The sequence below is a fragment of the Centropristis striata genome, chromosome 17 (genome assembly GCF_030273125.1).
Source record: "Centropristis striata isolate RG_2023a ecotype Rhode Island chromosome 17, C.striata_1.0, whole genome shotgun sequence".
NCBI lineage: Eukaryota > Metazoa > Chordata > Actinopteri > Perciformes > Serranidae > Centropristis > Centropristis striata.
In genome coordinates, this window is record NC_081533.1 from 16,699,594 (window position 1) to 16,726,806 (window position 27,213).

Below are 27,213 nucleotides of genomic sequence, written 5' to 3' on the forward strand. Positions count from 1 at the left end.
GCTGGATGGAGAGATCTGCTCTGTGATCTCCTCTCTGACGGGACCTTTAATGGATATGGAAGCTATTTGACACATGGCCCTGGTGCCTAATAATGCATGAAAATAAAGACTTTTTCTCAAAACCCAGACTCATATAAACTGTTCATTTGCAGAAAAATGGGGCAGCCTAAGTTCTCTCAGATTGTGTTCCAAAAATGTGGGATTCTTGCTTTGTTTTCGGTGAAACGTTCGAGGGCATCCCACTTCAAATAGAAGATCTGTCTGTGCAACTAACCCTGAAACACAATATCGTGAGCTCATTACAGACTCCATGCAAAAAAGGGCTTCTAATATTGATAAGAGCCTGTTTATTGTCTCTTTTTTGTCTCTTTGTCATCATATTGTATGTTTTTGTTGTTGTTTTATGTCTCTTTGAAGTCTTTTTGTTGTAATTTTGTGTATGTTTGTAGTCATTTAGTTTCTCTTTGTAGTCAATTTGCATGCTTTTTGTTTTATGTCTTTGACATCATTTTGTGTCTCTCTTTAGTCATTGTGGGTCTCATTGTGGTCATTTTACATGATTTTGTTGTTGCTTAATGTCTCTTTGTAGTCATTTTGCGTCTCTTTGTAGTCATTTTTTGTCTCTTTGTCGTCATTTCCTGTCTCTTTGTAGTTATTATGTGTCTCTTTGTCGTCGTTTCATGTCTTTTTGTAGTGATGTTTTGCTTCTTTGTGGTCATTGTGGGTCTCTTTGTAGTCATTTACCGTGTCTTTTTTGTCTTTGTAGTCATTTTGTGTACCTTTGTAGTTATTTTATGTCTCTTTGTCATCATGTTTTGTTTTTCATTTGTCAGTCTTTTTTTTACATGATTTTGTTGTTGCTCAATGTCTCTTTGAAGTCTTTTTGTGTCTCTTTGTAGTAATTTTGTGTCTCTTTGTTGTAATTTTGTGTATCTTTGTAGTTGTTTTGTGTCTCTGTAGTTTTTGTGGGTCTCTTTGTAGTCATTTAACATGTGGTCGTTCTTGCTTTAGGTCACTTTGTAGTAATTTGTGTCTTTTTGTAGCTGTTTTGTGTGTCTGTAGTCATTGTGCTCGTCATTTAACACGTTTTCGTTGTTGCTTAATGTCTCTTTATAGTCATTTCGTCTCTTTGTAGTAATTTCCCATGTCTTTGTTGTAATTTTGGGTGTCTTTTCAGTCATTTTGAGTCTCTTTGCAGTCATTTTGCATGCTTTTTGTTGTTTATCTATGTCTTTGTCATCATTTTGTGTAAGAGCTCACTATGAGTCAGTTCTTTCATCTAATGGTGCCACCGTCTTATCACCAACAGGCCAAATTTAGACATCAGAGGTAAAAGCTTTAGTATCGTATCCCCTCAGCTTCATTCACCCACATTCAACACTCACACCGGGTTTCAAATTCATCACAGTCGAGGCAGAGATACCAATTTTCCCCCCACAGCGGCTGAAAATAGACCAGAATGCAATTCAGCCACGAGACAGGGACACAGCTGCAATCAGACCAACGGCAAAATGATCATGAACTGAGCAGCAGCGGGCTTTATTACATGACCGTAGGCCTGGCCCTGATTGAAAACCACACGTTTATGTCATTGCCATGTGGGCTGATGAAAAGCATCCTGGGAAATGTAGTAAATCGTATATCATGGCTGTCACATTGATGAAATGAAATAAAATTAATCTATGAGGAGATTCTTTACAGGTTGCCCTTTTTAAAGGTAGAATGCACCGCCAAAATAAAAGCCTAAAGTGAATTTTCATCTCTTTAAGATTAAACTAGGGATGCACGATATTATCGGCTCCTTATTGGCCGATATTGGCTTGAAAATGAATGAATCGGACATCGGCCAACACTCCGATATCCCCCGATATAATAAACTGATTAAATAATGACATCACCTCTCTGTTGCACCTTGTTTGTAGCTCATAGAATTGTGCAGTTTAGTCTGAGCCCACCTATTTATTATGTTCTGATTAGGGACTGGAGCTTTTTGCATGTTTTTGTTGTTGTGTTGTGTCTGTGTTGTTGTTGTTTTGTGTCTCTTTGTAGTCATTTTATATTTCTTTGTCGTCATTTTGCATGTTTTTGTGTTGCTTTACGTCTCTGTGTTGTTGTTTTATGTCTTATATTTTTTGTACTTTTTATGATTTTGTTTGCACAGTGCAGATTGAGTCGTCACATATTGGGCTCCTGTTTTAAGTCAAATTTGAATTTAAGGTACATGTAGTTTTATTCAATTTGGGTTTAATTGCTGCTGTACAGTTACACTTTTCACATGTTCCCAGTGAACACAGGTTATGTTTACTCATTATGTCAACTGGGAAATTGGCCAAATTTGCCCTGATTGTGGGTATTAGTTGTGCGGGAAAAAAATATCGGTATCTGTAATCGGCGAAATGAGTTGTAAAAAATCCAATATGGTGCATCCCTAGATTAAACTGCTCTAACTTCATCTGACACACACATTACATAACATTTATGAGATGTGATTTAGGTCAGACATGAGCTTTTAGTGGCTTTGAGTGTTGTATCCAGTTCCCTGGATGGAAATTTCACCTCTTTGTTATTCTCTGGAGGTTTCAGTGGCCTTGTATTGTTCCTCCAACATGAACCTGCTGAGGTTCACCGTGTGTTTGTGTTCATGTCTCGGTGTCTTCACTTTCTACATTTTTCTCCCCAGAGGCTGGTCTCTGTCTTTATCCTCTATCTTTTTATTCTAACACCCACACACACACCAGTCTGAATTCTGATGAATTCTGGCTACAATGATTTACTTTAAAATTCTAATAATTTTTTTTTTGTCTTATTTTTCTCCTCTCTCCTGTAATTATATATACATATATATATATATATATATATATATATATATATATATATATATATATATATATATATTAATTCTATTTACATTTTAGTAGTACCACTTTCTCTGCCTAATAATGATACATAATATTTATTATCATATATTAATACTTAAGTGCCAGATCTAAAACTGAAACACACACACACACACGCACATGTTCTGAACACACACACACCTCTTTTCAGCCCGGAGGAGGAAAAGATCAGCCTGTTGATGTATTGTTGGTCGTGACAGATGATAAAGGCTGCCATGTCTCAGTGTAATGGAAGAGAGGAACTCTTTGAAATACTGTCTTTTGTTGAATCAGAAAATTGTAATTGAGGCCGGTCGGCACGCAGACATCCATCAGAGAGGTGACGACCAGACAAGGTCAACATGACGTATATGGGACAGTTTATTTTGTGCTTTATTTTGACAGGTGGAGGAAACTTCTAGAAGTGCAATGTTTTTATGAAACTTACAACAGACTGGATACTGTGATAGAGAACTTTTAATAAAGTTTGAGTGTTGTTGTGAGGTTAACATTTACATTTTTAGCACTTTACAGCTGTATAACCCAGTTTAAAACTTTTGTTAGAAAAGTAATCAAATATAATAGGATTTATTACATTAAAGTGACTAAAATGTTAGATTATTCATGACATTTTTAACAAGGGAACCTAATCTGTAAACTATTACATTTCACAACTAAACTTCCCAACATTTGAGGTTTAAATCAAAAGTTCCATCACGATATCAACACAAATCTTCTTTTTTTAATATCAAATATTTGGACAATGATACAATCATTGCTGAAAACACAAAATTATTTTTCTTTCTTTCCTTCTTTCTTTCTTTCTTTCTTTCTTTCTCTTTCCTTCTTTCATTCTTTCTCTCTTTCCTTCTTTCATTCTTTCTCTCTTTACTTCTTTCATTATTTCTCTCTTTACTTCTTTCATTATTTCTCTATTTTCTTCTTTCATTCTCTTTCCTTCTTTCTTTACTTCTTTCTCTTTCTTTCTTTACTTCTTTCTCTTTCTTTCTTTACTTCTTTCTTTACAATTAAATGGAATAGAATCTACGGTAAGAATGGAATGCTGCATGTGTTGTTACATCACATTCTAGAATGTTGAGACTCCAGCTGGAGCGGATAGGTTCAGTTCTCTCAGTCAGATGTTTCACTGAAGCCAGAAAGAACCAGAGAGAAGAAACATGGAGAACCAGAATAACAAAGATCTTGATGGCAGCTGGAGAAACACCAGGGACTTTGCTCGTCAGGGCAAGTTAGACTTTAAACTCAAGGATGTCAGAGTCAGACACGATCACATGGACGAGATCTCGGCTCTGGAAGCCCAGCTGGAAGACTCCAAGTTCCAGCAGCACCTGTATCGCTGCAAATGGGCGGCGGCGGAGAGAAAGAGCTGCGATTTCAAGGCCCAGCTGGAAGACGTTCGCATTAAGTTTAAGTACTCCACTGTAGAAGCTGAAGGAACCATTAAGGAGCTCAAAGAGCAGCTGGAGCGAGCTAGCAGCAATGAGACCAAGTCTTACCAGGAGGAGATTCACAAGCTCAAATTTGAGCTGAATGAGGCCGGAATCGTAAGAATCAACGCCGTCAACAGGCTGATTCTTGCTGATACGATCATGGCAAGGCTGAATATCAGACTGGATGAGGCCAGCGAGAAGCTAAATAGCAACCCTGCTGAAGACCCGAGACCAGGCCCTGTGGAGCTCCAGCAGCAGCTCCTAAACACCAAGAAAGACCTGAAGGAGCAGGCTGCTAAACAAGAAGCTCTCTGCTGTCAGATCCAGAAGATCAGATCCAAACTCTCCACCAAGGTTATAATAGTTTTGGATTTTTCATTAGTTTTAGTTTTAATTTCGTTGTTAGTTTTTTGTTAGTTTTTTAATTAGTTTTTAGACTGAGTTTGCTAGTTTTGATTAGTTTTTATTTTTTGGAAATGCTTAGTTTTAGTTTAGTTTTTATTAGTTTTAGTTGTTTGTAATGGGGTATTTGTTGGGTGCGGGATTCAATAAGGTCACAATAAATGTTTCCTTTAGTTCCTTTGTCTTAACCATCTCAGCTCCAATAAGTTTATTAGGTCATAAAACCAGATGGATGAAATAGATTTCATATCAACCAAAAACGTTTTCCTATGAAAAAAGTTGACAAAACGAAGGACATTTTCACTTTAAATTTAGTTCGTTTTAGGTTGTTTTGTAACCACAAAATACAGTTTCAGTTAATTATCGTTTTTTTTAAAAACTCTTTTCGTTTTCGTTAACTATAATAATAACCTTGCTCTGCACCACCGAGGTCCTGAAAGAAAAGAGTGAGGTGTGCGTCCAGGACTTGGAGGAGGAGGTGAAGAATCTCAAAGCTGACTACCTTGCAAAGCTAGAGCAGCAGCAGGAGGAGAACTCCAAGCTGGCGTCTGCGGTGCAGAGAGTAGAGGAGGAGAAGGTGTCGCTGCAGCAGACCCTGCAGACGAGAGAAGACGAGTGGGCTCAGAGGGAAGCCGCCATGCAAGCCAGGCTGGACGAAATCCAGTCCACCATGTAGAAAATGTCGGATCACCTTGCTGCTCAGCTGGGTGGTGACAGGACATTGTCTCGTGACTTGATTCTGCATAGTAACAATAAAAATGTCATAACTGTGATGTTTGACTTCTGTAGAAAGTCATAAGTTGCACATGACAACATGATTTTTAGGGGGAGATAGTAGGTCAACAGTAGATGTCATATCCAAGTGGTGTACATCATCTAAATCATGGGTCTCAAACAACGATATTTTGTGGCCCTCACCTTGATATGAAAGTTTAATGTAAAAAGACACAAAATGACAAAAAAGACACAAATCACTGAAAAAACACTAAATTACTAAAAAAAGACACGAAATTACCCAAAAAAGACACAAAATGACAAAAAAGACACAAAATGACAGAAAAAAACTAGATTGCTTAAAAAAGACACAAAATGACCAAAAAAAGACACAAAATCACTTAAAAAAAACACATTATTAAAAAAGACACAAATTACCAAAAAAGACACAAAATTATTAAAAAAAGATACAAAAATACCAAAAAAAGACACAAAATTATATATATATATATATACATATAAAAGACAAAAAATTAAAAAACACAACGCGGTAAAGTGCCATTCACACAAAACTCACATTAAACTTTCATATCAAGGTGGGAGAAACAAAATATCGTCACGAGGGCCGCAATTGGCCCGCCGGGCGCGAGTTTGAGACCCCTGGTTTAGAAGCTACTTAAGCGGAGCATCAGCTGGTATTGATAGGGAGGCCGACAGAGGGAATAAATTCACTTGGTGGGATCAGAATCTGCTGCCAAGAGAGGAAGAAATTTAATGACGGCGGTTTCTGAGTCTTGGTGTGTAAATGGGCGAATATTTTTATATGATAAAAACCTCGTCTTTGTGGCTCAGAACAAAAATAAGAAGAAAAGCAAAAGGGGTGAATTGTGTGCCAGAGTTTGGAGAACAAACTTTTTTATAAAGGGTGTGATCATGGGGAATGAGACTGCCCTGTGTTGCAGAGTGAAGATGAGGCTGCAGTATCTAACAAAAAGAAAACTGAAAGGAAATGACAGTAAAGGAATTTGCTCGGCTGCACAGCTGAAATAACCTTTCAGAGGTGGTTAGAATCGAGGCAGGGGAGGAGAGGAAGTACCCTGGTTTGGTAAAGAGAAGTGACAATAACAGATGACTTGATTAATGTCCAATTTACCTCAGAGGGATGAAAAGAGCCCAGGCAAAAATCCAGAATAGCCTCTCTTCAGGGACGGATGTGATGCAGAAACACCTCCAGAGATGAAGTGAAACTGTATTTCATAAAACCACAGAGATCCAGATCAGAGGGAAGATACTGGACCAGATTCAAACAAACCCGGAAGCACTTTCTTCACCGACCTGGTATCGTTCCGTGGCCCTCGACAACCAACCGGATTCATCCTCCGAACAGGTTCAGGACTCGATTTCAAAACGTTTGTTCCCAAAGTGAGCGTGGCCTTGTGATTTCAGAGGAACAAATTGTGCACTTGACATCATGACAAAGAGCTAAAAGCCCGTTGCATGCTTGCCAAAAACTCTTTGCTGCCATGGCAACTAGATCTCTATACCCGTTTCCCTGTGAAATATTTTTATGTCTTAATTATTTAAAAAAAAACAACAACAGTGCAATGCAAAAGACTGCTCACAAAAATTAAGGTAATACAGACACTATTGCTGCTGAATATAATTGACTACGAACTTGATTTGGAGCTGACATTAAATGATATTGTTGCATTTGTAGTCTGAGGGAAAATGAAATGTGATTGTTTTTACTTTTTTTAAGTATTTTAAATGTATTAAAATTATTATTATTGGGAGTTTTAAGTACGTACCATCCCACCGGTGGCATTGAAACGTGTTTTCTTTAAAAGGAACAGCTAAAACAGGCATTTTCGTCGGAATTTTAACTTTCCGTCAGTTCTTGAATGGATCACAGGTTCCGAAAGTTTCCATTAGGAAAAGTAACCAAAATGAAGTTTAAAATTGTGATATTTCGGTCCGCCGGCGGGATTGAAACATAGGCTATGTTTTCATATGTTTAAGCTGTTTTGTTATGGCGTTTTTATCACAGGCTAAAGATCTGGGCCACTCGGGTCAGAAAATGAGACGTTTATGCTGTTATTATTCCAGTGGTTATCCCCTTTAGGCTCTTTTTTATTTTACCCACTAAGCAACATTAAAGCGACCTTTTAAGATATTGTTGCATTTTTAAAACACACTCACACAGCGGTGTCTCTGATGATGCATTCATTGGCTCTGCAGCCCCGGCCGCTGCATCCATATTCATGCTGCTTGTTTCAATTCTCAAACGTCTGGCACATGCACACACACACACACACACATGAACACACACAATCACAGGGAGCAACAACAGCCAAATCCAAGGAGCTCTATTGTTTTGGCTCATCTGTTTTCTCGCCTCCCGCTCCGTCTTTCCTCTCCTCAATCCCTCTTTCCTCCGACAGGGTGAGTTGCCCTTTCCTCTCCGTCCAGCTGGGGAATGCTAATGTCGGCGTGGCCAGGCCGAGACAATTAACCACATACACACACACACACGGACGGACGGACGGGAGCCGGTGAAAGCTAACGGCCCCCCAAAACACAGAGCGAGTATCAGTGAGCAACAGGAAACACAGTGTGACACATTCAGACACACAATGAGAGCAGAGAGGAGACAGATTCTGTTATAAACCTGAAGAGCTGTCCAAGAAACAGAGAGACAGACAGGGAGAGAGACAGGGAGAGAGAGAGAGACAGACAGACAAAGAGGAACAGAAAGACAGATAGACAGACAAAGAGAGACAAAGAGGGACAGACAGACAGACAGACAGACAGACAGAGAGAGACAAAGAGGGACAGACAGACAGTGTGGAAAAATAGTATTCGATTCTTGATATTTAAACAATAAACATTTCCACAACATTTAATTAAATCACGTCTCATAGACAAATGGGCAGACAGGCCAACTGCAGGGGATTAACATGTGTATTGCATTGCAATTAACTGAACTGGTTCCCAATCCACGTTTCTATTGTTTCTTTGAAGCTTATGTGTCTCACTACTTTGCAATGTCTGGTTCCTGTATGTTAATCTCATTAAGACGCTACTTCACCTGTAACTTCCTCCTTTCTTTGATCATGTAAGACTAAAATTTTGTATATAAGGAAGAAAGTTTACTTTGTCGGGAGAGATTGCTGAGGACTCTCTCTCCGTGTACACGTAACTAAAGGCTTTGATTGATCACAACGGCTCATTTCATTTTTCTTCAATATTTTGGGAAGAAACTGCATCTACATTTTTGGCGTTGTTGGCAGGGTGGACGTTCCGCTGGCTTTCACCGCGAGGGATTAACAAGTATGCGCCGGCAAAACAGGGAAATTCCGCTCTGACAAACAGAGGACAGGTGTGGGACAGCGGACGCTCCATCCACTTTAATACGTGAGTACGGGTGTTATTAGGGACCGAGCACTAACGGTGCGAGGACCCTATTGAAATTGAAGGAATTATTATTAGGGACCGAGCACTAACGGTGCGAGGACCCTATTGTAATTGGTCCGTTTATTATAACGGCAAATGAATCGCCTTTTTGAGGCCTTTATCATATTCAAAAACTCCCCAAACTCGGCACAAAATTCAATCGTGTTGAAAATGTACATATTTCATTGCTTTCAGAAATGGGCGTGGCAAAATGACCTACTAGCGCCCCCTAGAATTCAGCCCCTCACACAGGTTTGTCATAGAGACACGAAATTTGGTACAAACATTTATCATGGGAAGACGCACCAAAAAGTCTCAAGAATCCATACCCTAAAATGTACAGGAAGTCGGCCATCTTGGATCCAATACGGAATTTTTGCCATTTCCAGGTCGCATACTTTAACGGACTTCTCCTACAGATTTCACCCGATTTACTTCAAACTTGGTCAGTACCATCACAAGGCCTTTGGGATCTAAAGTTGTATAAATCTTTACCAACGATCACACTATGTGGGCGTGGCATTGCGGCAAAATATGGCGTCTCGCCATAAAACACGAGATCGTTATAACTTTCCCATTCTTTGTCCAATCTGGTCCAAGCTTCTCATGCTTCATCAGAGTCCAGCCCCTAACACTTCTAAATGACAATTTTTCATAAAGCCCTGCCCCTTATGCTTTATCCACACCCCCTTTCATCACATGACCACCTTGCATACTTCACATAACTCCTCCAACAGATTTAATCCCATTGACTTCAAACTTGGTCAGTACCATCACAAGGCCTTTGGGATCAAAAGTTGTATAAATCTTTACCAACAGTCACACTATGTGGGCGTGGCATGGCGGCAAAATATGGCGTCTCGCCATAACACACAAGACTGTATAACTTGACCATTCATTGTCCAATCTGTCCCAAATTTCACACACATGATTAGGGTCCAGCCCGGAACACACCCACATGTCAATATTGACACACAGTCATAGCGCCCCCTGCTGGCAACAGCAAGTAACTTGTTTTATACTTAGCCCTTGCACTAGGTTTCACGTAGAGATACGAAATTTGGTACACACATGAATCATGTGAAGACGCACCAAAAAGCTTCTTAGACCCATACCTCAAACCCAATAGGAAGTCCGCCATCTTGGTTTGAATATCGCACTTGTCATCGTTTTTGGCCATTTCCAGGTCGCATACTTTAAAACGAGATTCTTTGTATTATGTTTTACACCTACCCCAAGCACAGTGGTAGGAGACACGCCATTTGGTACGCATAGGGACTGAGCCCACAGCGTCGCGCCCGACGTGGCCTCCCCCGACGGCTCCACTCTGCTCGGTCCCGTTCAGTCCTGCTTGCAGGCTGAGTTATTGTTGTTATTGCTATTATATTAAATGATAGTAGGCCTATAGTACAGTAGGTGGCGCTGTCGGCCTGAAACTGCAGGATTCCCTGGTGGAGGTGTTTTTATTTACCTGTCCCAGGTGTTTGGATCATTCTTCTTGTTGTTGTTCGCCTGTGTTGAGTGTTGTCTGTATGTTTGTTGTATCTGATGTCTGAAACATTAAACTTGTTAATTTAATCAACTGTCTTGTTTTATCCTGTTCCACTTCATCCCAGAAACCCAATGAGAGGGTGTAGTTGTGTTATGTGTCCACTAGATGGAGCGAACTACCGTCTGATGAGCTGAAGATCAGCTGTGTTCTAATGAAGCATCATGTGACACAACGTCACATTTACATGGATTTATTTTTAAATCAACGATTTACAATAATAAAAAAGACAAATGATTATGAACTGCACTCTTTTGCAATAATCTGTACCCTTCACTCTGTTCTTCAGTCTGGATTCACTAAAGTGTTCTTAAGATAAAACTTAAGAAAATTCTGAAGAAAAAAATAACATGTTCCTCAGAATGTTCTACTGTTATACTATTATAACTACTGTAATACTATTATAACTACTGTGATACTATTATAACTACTGTAATACTATTATAACTACTGTAATACTATTATAATACTACTTTAACCCTATTATAATACTACTGTAATACTAATATAATACTACTGTAACCCTATTATAATACTACTGTAATACTAATATAATACTACTGTAACACTATTATAATACTACTGTAATAGTATTATAATACTACTGTAACACTATTATAATACTTCTGTAATACTGATATAATACTACTGTAATACTATTATAATAGTACCAGGAGGTTTAAAAAGAATAATTCTGTGTCTATTGAGTCTTCTGCTTTAAAAAAGGGCCCAGTCTGAGCTTTTGATCGGTCTAAACCAGAATAACATGCTGGAGGATCTGGGATTAGTCAGACAGTAGAAATATAAACAGTATAGGTTGAATCCTTTTAAGGTTAAAAAGTAGACTCAGCAGAGTAAAACGTGGCCATACGTTGGTTGTGGGACGTTACAAACAGAATTGTTTAAATATTCTTAAAGACAGAAAATCCAGAGAGAACAAGGCTTCATTGGACTCGGGGACACCGTCTGTTCAGCAGCCTTGAAATGTCTGATCATAAAGGAAACTAAAAGGAACTTTGATTGAGCTTTGATTGATCTTCTCACTCAGAGAGGTAGTAAATGGAACTACAATGGCCGCCGTATAGAGACAATGGTGACATCCAGCTATGGTCAGACACACAGAGGAAGCAGGTTGTCATGGTGATGCTCACGTGATCAGCAGAGTCTAAGCAGCCAATCAGCTGCCAGAGACTGTGTGTATGTGTGTGTGTGTGTGTGTGTGTGTGTGTGTGTGTGAGTGAAACATGAAAGTGAAAGTAAACTGCTGACAGAGAGGAGGAGATGCGCTGACTCACCCAGACTGTCCAGACCTGATCCGACACATTCTGGACCCTCTGGACCCTCTGGTTCCTGGTCTTGGACCCTCTGGTTCCTGGTCTTGGACCCTCTGGACCCTGTGGTTGTGGATCCTGGTCCTGCTGAGGATGTGGAGCTCCTTGGTGTCCAGCAAGGGGCAGCAGAGCAGCTCAGCAGGTGATGATGGTCGAGATCACATGTTGATGCAGAACCAGAGATGGAGAGGAACCAAGTTAATTTACTCTAGTACCCTACAACTTGTCTTATTTAGTCATTTTGTGTCGTTTTTGGTCATTTTGTTTCTCTTTTGTGGTCAGTTTCTGTCTTTTTTTGGTAATTTTTGTGTCTTTTTTTGGTCAAATTGTGTCTGAACAATTAAATGTCATCTACAGACATTAATTATTACTATTAATACAGACAGACAGAGAGACAGACACGCAGACAGAGAGACAGACAGGCAGAGAGACAGAGAGACAGACAGACAGACAGACAGACAGATGGCAGCCCGCATCATGTTTCCAGCCCATATCATGTGTCTAGCCCCGCCCCCCCGGCGGGCTGCCCCGTCAGAGCAGAGGAGGAGATGAGTGGTGAGACGGTTCTCTCTTTATTTACCTTTAACTCCACTTCACTGGCTTTTATTGTGAAAGGTGATTTATTTCCGCTCAGATAGGCAGTCGGGTTATTGATCGGGTTATTGATCGGGTTGTTGATCGGGTTCTGCTCCGTCAGTTGAAAGTGTTGGAGCGTTAATGATTAACCATTAATGAATGTGACATCACACGGAGCAGGGGAACTGATCCCGGTTCAGCTGGAACCCTCTAATATCTGGACCAAGTCCGCTAGAACTGGACTGGTTCAGGTTCTGCTCTGTCTCTTTTCCTCTGTTACCTGATTTATAACAACATGTTCCAGGAGGTTCTCTGAAGAACTGGTTCCCTCTGTTTGTTAGTTCTAAACCTTCTGAAGATGGAGAACGTGTTGTTGATAAAAGTTTTGTTCAGCAGAAGGAGAGAGGAGGATGCCCCACCTGAAAAACCCCGTCAAGGCCTGGAGGAATCGCAGGCAGCAGAACCACACCGACACTGCAGGTCAGAACCAACAGAACCTTTGATAGAACACCGTCAGGTCAGAACCAACAGAACCACACATAGAACACAGTCAGGTCAGAACCAACAGAACCACACTGACACTGCAGGTCAGAACCAACAGAACCTCAGAGAGAACACCGTCAGGTCACAACCAACAGAACCACACTGACACTTCTGGTCAGAACCAACAGAACCTCAGAGAGAACACAGTCAGGTCAGAACCAACAGAAACTCAGAGAGAACACAGTCAGGTCAGAACCAACAGAACCTTAGATAGAACACCGTCAGGTCAGAACCAACAGGACCTCAGGGAGAACACAGCCAGGTCAGAACCAACAGAAACAACAGAACCTTAGATAGAACAACATCACGTCAGAACCAACAGAACCTTAGAGAGAAGACCATCAGGTCAGAACCAATAGAACCTCAGGGAGAACACCGTCAGGTCAGAAACAACAGAGCCTTAGAGAGAACACCATCAGTTCAGAACCAACAGAACCAACAAAACCTTAGATAGAACACCGTCAGGTCAGACCCAACAGAACCTTAGATAGAACACTTACAGGTCAGAACCAACAGAACCTCAGGGAGAAAACCGTCAGGTCAAAGCAACAGAACCTCAGGGAGAACACCGTCAGGTCAGTACCAACAGAACCTTAGATAGAACACCGTCAGGTCAGAACCAACAGAACCTCAGGGAGAACACCGTCAGGTCAGAACCAACAGAGCCTTAGAGAGAACACCGTCAGGTCAGAACCAACAGAGCCTCAGAGAGAACACGTCAGGTCAGAACCAACAGAACCAACAGAACCTTAGAACACGTACAGGTCAGAACCAACAGAACCTCAGAGAGAACACCGTCACGTCAGAACCAACAGAACCTTAAAGAGAACACCATCAGGTCAGAACCAACAGAACCTCAGGGAGAACACCGTCAGGTCAGAACTAACAGAGCCTTAGAGAGAACACCGTCAGGTCAGAACCAACAGAACCTTAGAGAGAATACTTACAGGTCAGAACCAACCAGGATGTCGTGCTTGTTGCAGAGTCGGAATGTGAGGAGGATCTAGAGCAGCTGGAGGAGGTCAGCAGGACGCTGATCTTCAGGGAGGAGCAGCTGTTCTCTCAGGACTCCCCCAGCGAGGAGGACCAGGACCAGCTGCACACGGACCTCGAGGCTCTGACCCTGCAGCTTTGGACCGCTGTCGACAACACTTTCACCTCCTCCTGCTCCTCCTCCCCAGACCACCTGGAGGTCCTGAAGAGTGCTGTGGCCTCCATCCAGCAGCAGGAGGAGCAGGACCGGCGGTGGACCGACTGTCCTGAGGAGCGCGTCCCGCCGTGGCGTCCTCAGAAGTGTCTCAGCAAACATAACACTCTGCTGCAGAACCTGGTGGAGACCAGACTGACTCATGCCGCCCAGAACCAGGACAGCAGCACCGACGGCCTATCCTCCTCTCTGAAGAGACAGGTGAGTCCTCCCTCTGGAGAACCGCAGAACCACACCAACACTGCAGGTCAGAACCAACAGAAGCTCAGGGAGAACACAGTCAGGTCAGAACCAACAGAAACTGAGGGAGAACACACTCATGTCAAAACAAACAGAACCTCAGGGAGAACACAGTCAGGTCAGAACCAACAGGACCTGAGAGAGAACACAGCCAGGTCAGAACCAACAGAACCTTAGAGAGAACACAGTCATGTCAGAACCAACAGAACCTTTGATAGAACACCGTCAGGTCAGAACCAACAGAACCACACATAGAACACAGTCAGGTCAGAACCAACAGAACCACACTGACACTGCAGGTCAGAACCAACAGAACCTCAGAGAGAACACCGTCAGGTCACAACCAACAGAACCACACTGACACTTCTGGTCAGAACCAACAGAACCTCAGAGAGAACACAGTCAGGTCAGAACCAACAGAAACTCAGAGAGAACACAGTCAGGTCAGAACCAACAGAACCTTAGATAGAACACCGTCAGGTCAGAACCAACAGGACCTCAGGGAGAACACAGCCAGGTCAGAACCAACAGAAACAACAGAACCTTAGATAGAACAACATCACGTCAGAACCAACAGAACCTTAGAGAGAAGACCATCAGGTCAGAACCAATAGAACCTCAGGGAGAACACCGTCAGGTCAGAAACAACAGAGCCTTAGAGAGAACACCATCAGTTCAGAACCAACAGAACCAACAAAACCTTAGATAGAACACCGTCAGGTCAGACCCAACAGAACCTTAGATAGAACACTTACAGGTCAGAACCAACAGAACCTCAGGGAGAAAACCGTCAGGTCAAAGCAACAGAACCTCAGGGAGAACACCGTCAGGTCAGTACCAACAGAACCTTAGATAGAACACCGTCAGGTCAGAACCAACAGAACCTCAGGGAGAACACCGTCAGGTCAGAACCAACAGAGCCTTAGAGAGAACACCGTCAGGTCAGAACCAACAGAGCCTCAGAGAGAACACGTCAGGTCAGAACCAACAGAACCAACAGAACCTTAGAACACGTACAGGTCAGAACCAACAGAACCTCAGAGAGAACACCGTCACGTCAGAACCAACAGAACCTTAAAGAGAACACCATCAGGTCAGAACCAACAGAACCTCAGGGAGAACACCGTCAGGTCAGAACTAACAGAGCCTTAGAGAGAACACCGTCAGGTCAGAACCAACAGAACCTTAGAGAGAATACTTACAGGTCAGAACCAACCAGGATGTCGTGCTTGTTGCAGAGTCGGAATGTGAGGAGGATCTAGAGCAGCTGGAGGAGGTCAGCAGGACGCTGATCTTCAGGGAGGAGCAGCTGTTCTCTCAGGACTCCCCCAGCGAGGAGGACCAGGACCAGCTGCACACGGACCTCGAGGCTCTGACCCTGCAGCTTTGGACCGCTGTCGACAACACTTTCACCTCCTCCTGCTCCTCCTCCCCAGACCACCTGGAGGTCCTGAAGAGTGCTGTGGCCTCCATCCAGCAGCAGGAGGAGCAGGACCGGCGGTGGACCGACTGTCCTGAGGAGCGCGTCCCGCCGTGGCGTCCTCAGAAGTGTCTCAGCAAACATAACACTCTGCTGCAGAACCTGGTGGAGACCAGACTGACTCATGCCGCCCAGAACCAGGACAGCAGCACCGACGGCCTATCCTCCTCTCTGAAGAGACAGGTGAGTCCTCCCTCTGGAGAACCGCAGAACCACACCAACACTGCAGGTCAGAACCAACAGAAGCTCAGGGAGAACACAGTCAGGTCAGAACCAACAGAAACTGAGGGAGAACACACTCATGTCAAAACAAACAGAACCTCAGGGAGAACACAGTCAGGTCAGAACCAACAGGACCTGAGAGAGAACACAGCCAGGTCAGAACCAACAGAACCTTAGAGAGAACACAGTCATGTCAGAACCAACAGAACCTCAGGGAGAACACAGTGAGGTCAGAACCAACAGAACCTGAGAGAGAACACAGTCAGGTCAGAACCAACAGAACCTCAGGGAGAACACCATGAGGTCAGAACCAACAGAACAACAGAGAGAACACAGTCAGGTCAGAATCAACAGAACCTTAGGGAGAACACCATGAGGTCAGAATCTACAGAAACTCAGATAGAACACCGTCAGGTCAGAACCAACAGAACCTCAGGGAGAACACCATGAGGTCAGAACCAACAAAGCCTCAGGGAGAACACCATCAGGTCAGAACCAACAGAGGCTCAGATAGATCACTGTCAGGTCAGAACCAACAGAACCTCATTTAGAACACCGTCAGGTCAGAACCAACAGATCCCGAAGTCCTCCCCCTGAGGAGAATCTGTACCTGTGCAGGTGTGTGGTATGGGGAGGCGTGTGAAGGAGGACCTGCTGGTGGTGGTCCGGGCGGTCCAGGACTGTTACCCTCCTCAGATGGACATCCTGAACCTTTACTCCGGACTCTTCCATCGGAGCTTCTCGGCCCGGCTGACTGAACTCGCTGCTGCCGGACCCGAACCAGAACCAGAACTAGAACCAGACGACCGCAGCTACCTGCTGTTTTGGATCAACCACTGCTATCCACAGTGAGTCCCCCAACAGGCCTCTGGCAGTTTTAGGTCTTTAGGATCACCTGTCTCCGCTCCGATTGTTCCCACCTGGGTCCTTACCTTGTGTCTATATAGTCCGTGTCTCCCTTTGTCCTGTCAGTTCATCTTGTCCATCAGAACCAGAACCAGAACCAGCGCTGTGTCTGTGTCACTGTCAGGTCTTGTTGCTTTCATACTTTGTTTTATTAGAGTGATTTTTTTGTTTGTTTAATAAATCAGTATTTTGCAGTATTTTGAAACTTTGGTCAGAATCTCAGGGAGAACACCATCAGGTCATAACCAACAGAACCTCAGAGAGAAAAACATCACGTCAGAACCTCAGAGAGAACACTGACAGATCAGAACCAACAGAACCTCAGAGAGAACAAAGTCAGGTCAGAACCAACAGAACCTCAGGAGTTGTGTCTTTGGGTTCTGGTCCATGGTTTTGGTCTTGACCCGCATACGCTGAATGTTCTCCAGGCTTCAACCTGTCTCCTCTTTACTGACACTGTTACTCTTGATGTAAAGTTAAAAAAACACAAATCAAAAGGTTCTGAAACCAGATCAGAGCACGGATTATTCCCAGTCTGAATGTGGGACTCTGGAGGAAACAATTACATTACATTACATTACATGTCATTTAGCAGACGCTTTTGTCCAAAGCGACTTACAATAAGTGCATTCAACCTGATGGTACTAGACATAGACCATAGGTCTAATGAGCTCTCTCTGATCTGGAACCAGTTCTACCTGTTCAGTCTCAGGTGTGTTTGTTTCCTCCGGCAGTGAAATATTAAACCACGAAGAGCTGAAAGGAAAGATAAAGACCGCCTGTCTGGGTTCTCTGCTGCTGCAGGACCATCTGGACCGACTGGAGGACCAGTACCTCAACCACCAAGAGGTAAAGACCAGCAGACTGATGGAACCTGGTCCTGGTCCCAACAGGTCTTTAAGGGGTTCCAAGTGTGTTGAGAAGAGTTCAGGTGTCAGTTAGAGAAAAACAGAGTGACATGTTTTTCTTTCTTCAGGACAAATTGAAGCTGTGGCTGAACGCAGCTCTGAGGAAAGAAGAGGAGAGCTGGCTGAGCGGCCAGAACCCAGAACTCCTGGACCGGTACCGCTTCAGCCCGCTGGCCGTCGACATCATACAGGTGAGACCAGGAATGCACCACAGGTGGGATTCACAGGTGGGACCCTCAAGTGTAGGACCCTCAGGTGTGACCCTCAGGTGTTACCCTCAGTTGTAGGACCCTCAGGTGTTACCCTCAGGTGTGACCCTCAGTTGTAGGACTCAGGTGTTACCTCAGGTGTAGGACCCTCAGGTGTTACCCTCAGGTGTTACCCTAACGTGTTACCCTCAGGTGTAGGACCCTCAGGTTTGACCCTCAGGTGTTACCTTCTGGTGTGACCCTCAGGTGTAGAACCCTCAGATGTGACCCTCAGGTGTTACGCTCAGGTGTTACCCTCAGGTATTTCCCTCAGGTGTTACCCTCAGGTGTGACCCTCAGGTGTTACCCTCAGGTGTTACCCTCAGGTGTGACCCTCAGGTGTGACCCTCAGGTGCGACCCTCAGGTGTTACCCTCAAGTGCGACCCTCATGTGTGACCCTGAGGTTTGACCCTCAGGTGTTACCCTCAGGTTTGACCCTCAGGTGCGACCCTCAGGTTCGACCCTCAGGTGTGACCCTCAGGTGTTACCCTCAGGTGTTTGTTGTGTTACAGGTGATTGACAGCTCCCTGTCGGAGGTCAGCCATGTGATCAGAGACCAGAGCAAAGGGCACAACAGGGTCACAGCTCACCTGGACAGCTTCCTCAGCAGGTAGGCCCCGCCCACTGACCTCATGAATATTAATGAGCTGATCCAGGTGTGAGTAACGACCAGGTGTGTGTGTTTCAGCTATGAGAAGTGTGTGGAGGAGTTTATGAAGGGAAACCACGGTAACGCCCGCTCAGTGATCAAAGCTCAGCTTGTTTGTGAGCAGCAGCTCAGGTACGTCTCACCTGTCTCTCCACCTGTCTCACCTGTCGCATCTGTCTCCACCTGTCTCACCAATCTCACCTGCCTCACCTGTTCCATCTGTCTCATCTGTCTCCACCTGTCTCACCTGTCTCACCTATCTCACCTGTCTGACCTGCCTCACCTATCTCAACTGTCTCCACCTGTCACACCTATCTCACCTGTCTCATCTGTCTAACCCGTCTAAACTGTCTCCACCTATCTCACCTGTCTCCACCTGTCTCACCTTCTCAGGGATTACATCACAGCTCAGACAGGAAGTTTGTCTGAGCCCCAGAGACAGCGCTGCGTGGATGCTCTGTCGGCCCTGAAGGATTGTGGGTACAGGTGTCTCACCTGTCCACCCCAGCTGAAGGTAAACCAGCTTCAGCTGTCCCCCCCCCCACACACACACACACGTTAACTCCTGCTTCCTGTCCAGGTGGGTCTGGCACAGCTGTGGGCGCCGGGCTGGGTGGACGGGTCACTTCCTGTCGTGGACTCGCTGCTGGACTCTCTGGACCGCCAGCTGAGCGACCTGTCGGACCTGAAGCCCACCTGCAGACAGGTGAGCCGCATCGACCATTCACAGATCAGACATCACTGCTGAGTCAGCATCAACGTCTGCACACTGTAAAACACCCTGTCTGTCTGTCTGTCTCTCTGTCTCTCTCTCTGTCTCCCTGTCTCTCTGTCTGTCTGTCTGTCTGTCTGTCCATCTGTCTGTCTGTCTGTCTCTCTCTCTCTCTCTCTCTCTCTCACTCTCTCTCTCTCTCTCTCTCTCTGAGATGGCGGAGTGTGTGTGGAGCTGAGAGGTTTTTGTTTGAAGTGTGTGGGGTTTTTGTAGGAAAACTTCCCTTTAGCTTTTTTTCTGTTTATGTGTTTGCTTTGTGTTTGTTGTTTTCGAACACAGTATAGTTTTGGTGTGTGTGATTGTGTGTGGGGGAGAACTTTGTGTGTGTGTGTGTGTGTGTGTGTGCTGACTCGGCACCATGCTGGTGTCCGGGGCTGCAGCGGCTGACTTTGAGCGTTTAACTCGCCGTCATGCCGTCAAGCTGGTGCCCACGGTGCCGTGCAGTGTGGAGGAGGCTGGCCTGGCTGTGGGTGAGGTGGTGGGTTATGAGTGTGTGAAGTCAGCCTCCAGGATGAACGGGGCCATTGTTAGCCCGGCAGCCAAGGTGATCATTTCCAACGTTCCCCCGTTTATTAAAAATGAGGATCTGATGAAGGGACTGTCTCGGTATGGTCAGTTTGTGTCACAAATAAAGATGGTGTCGCTTGGCTGTAAGTCAGACAGGCTGAAGCATGTGGTTAGTCACCGCAGACAGGTGTTCATGGTTCTTAAAGATCCAGCCCATGATCTCAACCTGTCGTTCTCTTTTAAAGTTGATGGCTACACTTACATGGTGTTCGCAACGTCAGAGACGATGAAATGTTTCGGTTGTGGAGTAGAGGGTCATCTTATCCGGTCCTGTCCGGAGAGGAGTGGGGCAGGGCAGCCGGCGGCTACCGGCGCCACCGCTGCTGCCTCTACTCCGGTACTGCTGCTGCCCGGGGCGGAGCCGCCGCGGGCTGCGGGGTCTGAGGCGGCTGCTGATGGAGATCCACCGCAGCCGGTGCTGCTGGCGGGGAACCGCCGCGGTCCGCCCGGTCCGGTGCTGCTGGCTGGGACCCGCCGCAGCCGGCCGGGTCGGGGAGCAGCAAGGGCGGGGAACCGCTGCAGCCGGCCCGGCCTGAGGGAGCCGTTGGCGGGGAGCCGTTGGCGGGGAGCCGCCGCGGGTCGCTCGGTCGGAGGTCGCTGCTGCTGGGGCTCTGTCGGCTGCGGGGCTGGAGCCTCTCCAGGTACAGGAGGCAGTCAGCGTTGAGGTGAGTGACCCAGGGGAAACCCCCCTTATTTGTTTTGACACATCAGCTGAGAACGATCAGGAGCGAGGTGAAATCAGTGGGTCTGGTGCGAGCCAAAAGGTAAATAATGATCACGTGACACCACAGTCTGACACAGGACTGGATGATGACGATTTAAAGGTCTCACAGAAAAGAAAGAATTCTGTTTCAGGGAGTAGCAACACTAAAGGGTCCAAAAGAGCAGTGTCGCTCAGTCAGGATGGGGACAGTGACTTTGTCCTGTCACAGGAGTCACATCCCTACACTGGCATTGAAATAAAGAGATTCTTGGAGAGAACTAAAGGTCAGAGGCTCATTACAGTAGAGGAGCATTTCCCAAACCTGAGACAGTTCCTGATTTCAGCTAAATTTCTGACAAGAAAATCTGGGACAGGAATCATTTAGAGCCCCATCCTGCTTCTTCCAGCAGGATCACACAGATGGTGAAAACACATAGTCTGTCTGATGTATGGAGGGTTTTTAACAGTAATCACAAACAATACACTTGGAGTCATTCAAAAGAGAATTTGTTATCATTAGCTCGGCTGGACCGTTTTTATTGTTTTACGCAACATTTAAATATTTTTAGAAGATGTTATATTCAGCCTGTGGGTTTTCGTGATCATGCTTTAGTCTCCTGTTCTGTTTTTATTAAGAATATTCTTCTAAAAAGCGCCTATTGGCATTTTAACACAGCTCTTTTAGACAACCAGGCTTTTAGGATTGCTTTTAAGTATTTTTGGGAGAGCCATAGGGAGAGCAGACCTGCCTTTCCCAGCACTCAGCAGTGGTGGGATTTTGGGAAGGCGCAGATCCAACAGCTGTGCCAGCAGTTCACTTGCAATGTCACAAGAGACTTAACTCGATCTTTTAAAAATCTGGAGTTTGAGGCGGAAGAACTGCAGTCCCTAGCAGAGTCCTCTGGAAATCGAAGGCTTCTAGACTCCCTCAAACAAAAAAAGGCAGCCATAGCCAACCTGCTAGGGGTGTCAGCACAGGGGGCTCTGGTCAGGTCCAGGTTTTTAAATGTGGTTCAGATGGATGCCCCATCTCAATTTTTTTGGGCTGGAGCGGAAAAATAGACAAAGGAAGATCATTCATTGCTTACGTACGGATAGTGGCTCTGAGGTCTCAGACTCGTCTGAGATCAGAAAGTTTGCTGTCGGTTTCTATAGAAACCTCTTTAGGAGTGAATGGTCAGATAATCCAGATGTGCACAGCAGCTTCCTTGCAGGTCTCCCTCAGGTAGACTCGGAAGTAAACTCAGAGCTCGGGGCAAATCTGACCCTGCAGGAGCTGTACACGGCAATGATGAGTTTGCAGAGTGGTAAAGCACCAGGGATCGACGGTCTTCCTATTGATATTTACAAGTCCTTTTGGTCCATCATAGGACATGATCTGCTGGAGGTGTTGTCAGACAGCCTTCAGGGGGGGCGGCTCCCTTTGAGCTGTAGGAGGGCCGTCATCACCCTGTTACCAAAGAAGGGAGACCTGCAGTTGATAAAGAACTGGAGGCCGGTGTCGTTGCTGTGCACGGATTATAAAATCCTTTCCAAAGCTCTGGCCCTTAGATTGAGAGAAGTGATGGCATCCATCATCCACCCTGACCAGACCTACTGTGTTCCTAGCAGGCTTATAAGTGACAATGTCACTTTAATTCGAGATGTTCTGGCAATTTCCAGTGAATTGGGTCTTGATACTGGTCTGATTTCAATAGATCAGGAAAAGGCGTTTGACCGGGTTGAACACCAATACCTTTGGCGAACTTTAGCCGGGTTTGGCTTCAACCCTGGGTTCATTGCCAAGATCCGGGTTCTCTATAGTGACATTGCGAGTGTGCTAAAAATTAACGGTGGGCTGAGTGCGCCCTTCAGTATTGGGAGGGGGGTGAGGCAGGGTTGCTCTCTTCGAGCCGCTGCTTCATCAACTACGACAAAGACTGACAGGTGTGTCTTTTCCCAGTTGTCCTGTGTCTTTTAAAATGTCTGCCTATGCTGATGATCTTGTTGTACTTGTAAATTCACAGAAAGACATTGATGTTTTAATTGACACTGTTAAGTTATTTGGTTTTATTTCTTCTGCAAAGGTCAACTGGGGAAAAAGTGAAGCAGTGATGGTGGGGGAGAGGCTGGGGGGCCAGCTCATCCTGCCTGCTGAACTCACCTGGAAGAAGGGTGGGCTGAGATACCTTGGTGTCTTCCTGGGGGATGAGACCATGATAAAAAAGAACTGGGATGGTGTCCTTGAAACAGTAAAAGGTCGACTTAATAAGTGGAGGTGGCTCCTCCCCAAAATGTCGTATAGAGGCAGAGTCCTGATAGTCAACAACCTGGTCTCATCCTCCCTGTGGCACAGGTTGGCCTGCATGGACCATCCAGCCTCTCTCCTCTCCCAAGTACAAAGGGTTTTAGTTGATTTTATTTGGGACAGGATGCACTGGGTCCCACAGAGTGTCCTCTTCAAGTAGGGGTGCTGCTTTTCGTTTACAGTTTATTCAGAGACTGTTAACTGGACCAGAGGACACTGTGTGGAGGCCTCTAGCCTGCTGCATCCTGAAGCGTTTTAACAACCTGGGTTTAGATTTTAATTTATTTTTAATGAACAGCACACAGATTAACAGGTCATCATTTCCTAGTTTTTGTAAGAGCGTTTTTAGTGTCTGGAGCTTAGTAAAAAAGGAGAGACAGAAGCAGGCAGACTCGCTGCACTGGTTGCTGCAGGAGCCGGTCTTCCATGGGACAGTACTGGACCTTCCGGGCTGGGCGGGCCCCTCTCTGTCCTCCTTGTTCCGGGCTGCAGGAGTCACCACTCTGAGCCAGGTGGTGGAGCTGGCTGGGTCCCGGCTGCAGGACTCTGATGCTCTGGCTTCCAAGGTGGGGGTGAGGTCCAGAAGGGTGATGCAGCAACTCCTGGATCACTGGAGGGAGAGGCTGAGTGGTCACGAGCTCCGGATGCTGGACAGCTTCTCCTCAGGTGAAACAACAGCCAACACACAGGACCCCTTCCCCCTGATCCAGCTGGGCCCAGACCTGCAGGACTGTGCAGGCCCTTATCTGGACCGCTGCCCTCAGGCCTCTCTGCAGGAGGCTTCAGGGAAGACTTTGTATCACCTGATGGTAAAGACTCTGAACAGGGACAAGCTGAGTGGGCGGACCGACACTCCCTGGAGGAGTCACTTTGACCTGGGGGGGTTGAGACCGGCCTGGAGGTCTCTGTACAAACCTCCACTGACCAAGAGGCATGGGGACTTACAGTGGAGGATTCTCCATGGGGTAGTCGTCGTCAACTCCTTCATCTCTGTGATCAACAGAGATGTGGAGGACAGATGCCCGTTCTGCACGGAGAGAGAGACAGTGTTTCATTGTTTTTCTGAATGTCACAGATTGTCGGTACTGTTCTTTTTCCTGCAGAAGGTTTTCATGGCCTTCACTGAGGTCTTCACACGAGGGGTTTTTATATGTGGTTTTAAATGCACTCGCCAGAAGAAGGAGAAGAGCCAGCTCCTGAACTTTGTGTTAGGCCAGGCTAAAATGGCTGTGTATGTGAGTAGAAAGAGGAGGGGGGAGGGGGGAGAAACCATCTGCCCTGTCCTCATGTGTGGAGCTGATCAGGGCCAGGATCAGGCTGGACTTCAGCTTTTACAAGATCTCTGGAGACTTGGACTCTTTAAGGAACTTGTGGTGTTACCAGGATGTGTTGTGTCAGATGTAAGGTGATGACCTGGTGTTTGGGGATGTGCTTAGGGTGTGATGTGTTTCTGTATGTGTATGTGGGATATGTGCTGTAAGTTATGTTTATGTATAGTATGTGTGCATACAAGTGATGTCTATGTTTTTTTTTTAAACACAAAGTGAAGCTGTTTTAAGTGTGGCAAATAAAGTTGTGTTTTAAAATATCAAAAATCTCTCTCTCTCTCTCTCTCTCTCTCTCTCTCTCTCTCTCTGTCTCTCTCCGTCTGTCTGTCTGTAGTCCGTGCTGTCAGTCCTCCAGGAGGACCTGGTCCTGCAGTATGTGAAGAGGACTCTGAGGACCAGGACCAGGAGCAGAGAGCAGCAGGTGGGCGGGGCTCAGAGGATGACTGAAGACGCTCGTAAGATCAGCGACTTCTTCCAGCAGGAGGTGAGACACGTGCACGCTCATACATGTGCACGCTCCTTCACGTGCACGCCCTCACTGCCGTACGTTGTCCTCAGGGCGGTGGCACTCCGTGGCTCGGCGAGATGCTCTGCAGCGTTGCTGAGGTTCTCCGTCTGCAGGACCCAGGAAGTGTTCAGCTGGAGGTCGTCAGTCTGGCAAGGAGGTTCCCCGACCTTAGGTAAGGCTATAAGCCCTGCCCCCTGGTGGCTACAGTACAGGCTATAAGCCCCGCCCCCTGGTGGCTACAGTAAAGGCTATAAGCCCCGCCCCCTGGTGGCTACAGTACAGGCTATAAGCCCGCCCCTGGTGGCTACAGTACAGGCTATAAGCCCCGCCCCCTGGTTCCTACAGTACAGGCTATAAGCCCCGCCCCCTGGTTGCTGTAGTACAGGTTATAAGCCCCGCCCCTGGTTGCTACAGTACAGGCTGTAAGCCCCGCCCCCTGGTTGCTACAGTATAGGCTATAAGCCCTGCCCCCTGGTGGCTGTAGTACAGGCTATAAGCCCCGTCCCCTGGTTGCTACAGTACAGGTTGTAAGCCCCGCCCCCTGGTTGCTGTAGTACAGGTTATAAGCCCCGCCCCCTGGTGGCTGCAGTACAGGTTATAAGCCCCGCCCCCAGATGGCTACAGTACAGGTTATAACCCCTGCCCCCTGGTGGCTACAGTACAGGTTATAAGCCCCGCCCCCTGGTGGCTGTAGTACAGGTTATAAGCCCCGCCCCCTTGTTTGTTGTTGTGAATCTTGTTGTTATTGATGTTGTCATTTCGTCTCCCCAGCAGCGCTCACGTGGCGGCACTGCTGTCTCTGAAGGCGGGGCTCTCGGCGGCAGACATTCGCTCCATCAGGCGCAGCGTGGAGGAGAACCGCCCCCTGGGCGCCTCCACCAATCAGAGCCCTCCATTCTTCTCCAGGGTCAAAGTGAAATGGATCAATAAGATCAACAAGATGTTAGCCTGATAGAGTGTTAGCCTTTTACCCTGTTAGCATGTTAGAATGTTAGCATGTTAACCTGTTAGTCTGTTAGCCTGTTAGCTTGTTTTATTATTAGGGCCTCGGGGCAATCGCACCGAGCACTGGTCCCATACAGCAGTATACTGTTATACTGTGGATTTCTTCTTATTCCTCTTGCGGACGCAATTTCGTCCCGCAACTTATATATAAAAATGTGCGGTTTGATTGGGATCGGTGTGCTATTACTTTTCTCTATGGAATGCGAATTTTTCGCGACGTCGCATCGCGAAGTCGCAAAATTTTGCATTGAAATGAATGGGACGGCCGAAAGAAAATCAGCAAAAAAGAACATTAATTGAAGATTTTCAGACGTCTACTTCTCCGGCATAATTTCACCTAGAGACTCCATTTAAACTTTAAACAGTAGACACAAGTCTTGTGTATTGGTGTATTAATTTGCATTTCAATAGGTCATATAGTTTTTTATCAATCCCTGTTCAATGACCATGATCATTTTTGGAGAAATTCTGAGATTATAATGGTTGTGTATTGCACGGAATGTTCGTGTCAGAGTGTGTGATGTCATCGCTCAGAGTGTAGAGGGAGAGGTAAAACTGTCAAAAAATAAATTTGAAAACTGCGCTCCAGGCCGCAAATTCCACTCTACAGAAATCATTTATACATAGAAATGTAGGAACATTTGTCTTCTCACTCACAATCCTCTGGTAAAGCTGTCAGAGTTATAGTTTGGGCGTACGACGCAAAGATGCGCCACCAAAACCACCAACAGCCTCATTGGGTCCCATATTAAAAACGCAGGAAGATTTCGGAAAAAGTGAGATTTAACTGTTTTTTTAGTTCGCTCTAACAAAGCTATTTTTTCATTTTTCTTAAAAAAAAAAACATATGTAGAGGTTCAGGAAGAACTCAGGACGCTCAAAGTGAAGTCGGATCAATGATAGGTATTATGGTTTTGCCAAAAATGCTTTCTGTTCGAGGCCAGAAATTTCACTCTGCCCACCTCTGGCTGCTTTCACTCTGCCAGAAGATTCCACAGCTGTTAATTCCGTTGATTGCTCTGCTCTGATTGGTCGACCCCAACGCTATGATGATTTAATGTAATAACAGTTAAAGATACACGCACGCACACACACTGGTCATTTAATGTAATATCAGTTAAAGATACACGCACGCACACACACACTGGTCATTTAATGTAATAACAGTTAAAGATACTCGCACGCACACACACACTGGTCATTTAATGTAAAAACAGTTAAAGATACACGCACGCACACACACACACACACACACACATATGCGCGCGTAAGCGCGCACACTCCTCC

The 27,213-nt window shown here is 45.6% G+C and overlaps 2 protein-coding genes across 2 annotated transcripts; both read left to right on the forward strand.

Moving 5' to 3' along the window:
- The first annotated feature begins 3,995 nt into the window (after positions 1-3,995).
- LOC131989915 (A-kinase anchor protein 9-like) lies at positions 3,996-5,489 on the forward strand. The gene is made up of 2 exons (XM_059355275.1): positions 3,996-4,681; positions 5,160-5,489. Exons 1-2 carry the CDS (start codon positions 4,055-4,057, stop codon positions 5,403-5,405), a joined length of 873 nt encoding a protein of 290 aa, XP_059211258.1. The 5' UTR covers positions 3,996-4,054; the 3' UTR covers positions 5,406-5,489.
- Positions 5,490-11,535: 6,046 nt separating this feature from the next.
- On the forward strand, positions 11,536-26,691 carry LOC131989198 (tumor necrosis factor alpha-induced protein 2-like). Its single transcript, XM_059354397.1, has 15 exons — positions 11,536-11,554; positions 11,745-11,918; positions 12,746-12,832; positions 13,879-13,916; positions 15,607-16,005; positions 16,663-16,892; positions 17,685-17,799; positions 17,927-18,049; positions 18,620-18,717; positions 18,796-18,888; positions 19,150-19,270; positions 19,337-19,462; positions 24,748-24,897; positions 24,972-25,093; positions 25,693-26,691. The coding sequence occupies exons 1-15, from the start codon at positions 11,536-11,538 to the stop codon at positions 25,871-25,873; spliced, it is 2,076 nt and encodes a 691-aa protein (XP_059210380.1). The 3' UTR covers positions 25,874-26,691.
- Positions 26,692-27,213: the final 522 nt, after the last annotated feature.

Bases quoted from the DNA above. Each gene is read 5' to 3' on its own strand.
- LOC131989915 (XM_059355275.1), top strand. From the start codon at position 4,055: ATGGAGAACCAGAATAACAAAGATCTTGATGGCAGCTGGAGAAACACC. The intron at 4,682-5,159 runs GTTATAATAGTT...TGCACCACCGAG, and splicing joins GATCCAAACTCTCCACCAAG to GTCCTGAAAGAAAAGAGTGA.
- LOC131989198 (XM_059354397.1), top strand. The intron at 16,893-17,684 runs GTGAGTCCCCCA...TTCCTCCGGCAG, and splicing joins ATCAACCACTGCTATCCACA to TGAAATATTAAACCACGAAG. The intron at 25,094-25,692 runs GTAAGGCTATAA...TCGTCTCCCCAG, and splicing joins AGGAGGTTCCCCGACCTTAG to CAGCGCTCACGTGGCGGCAC.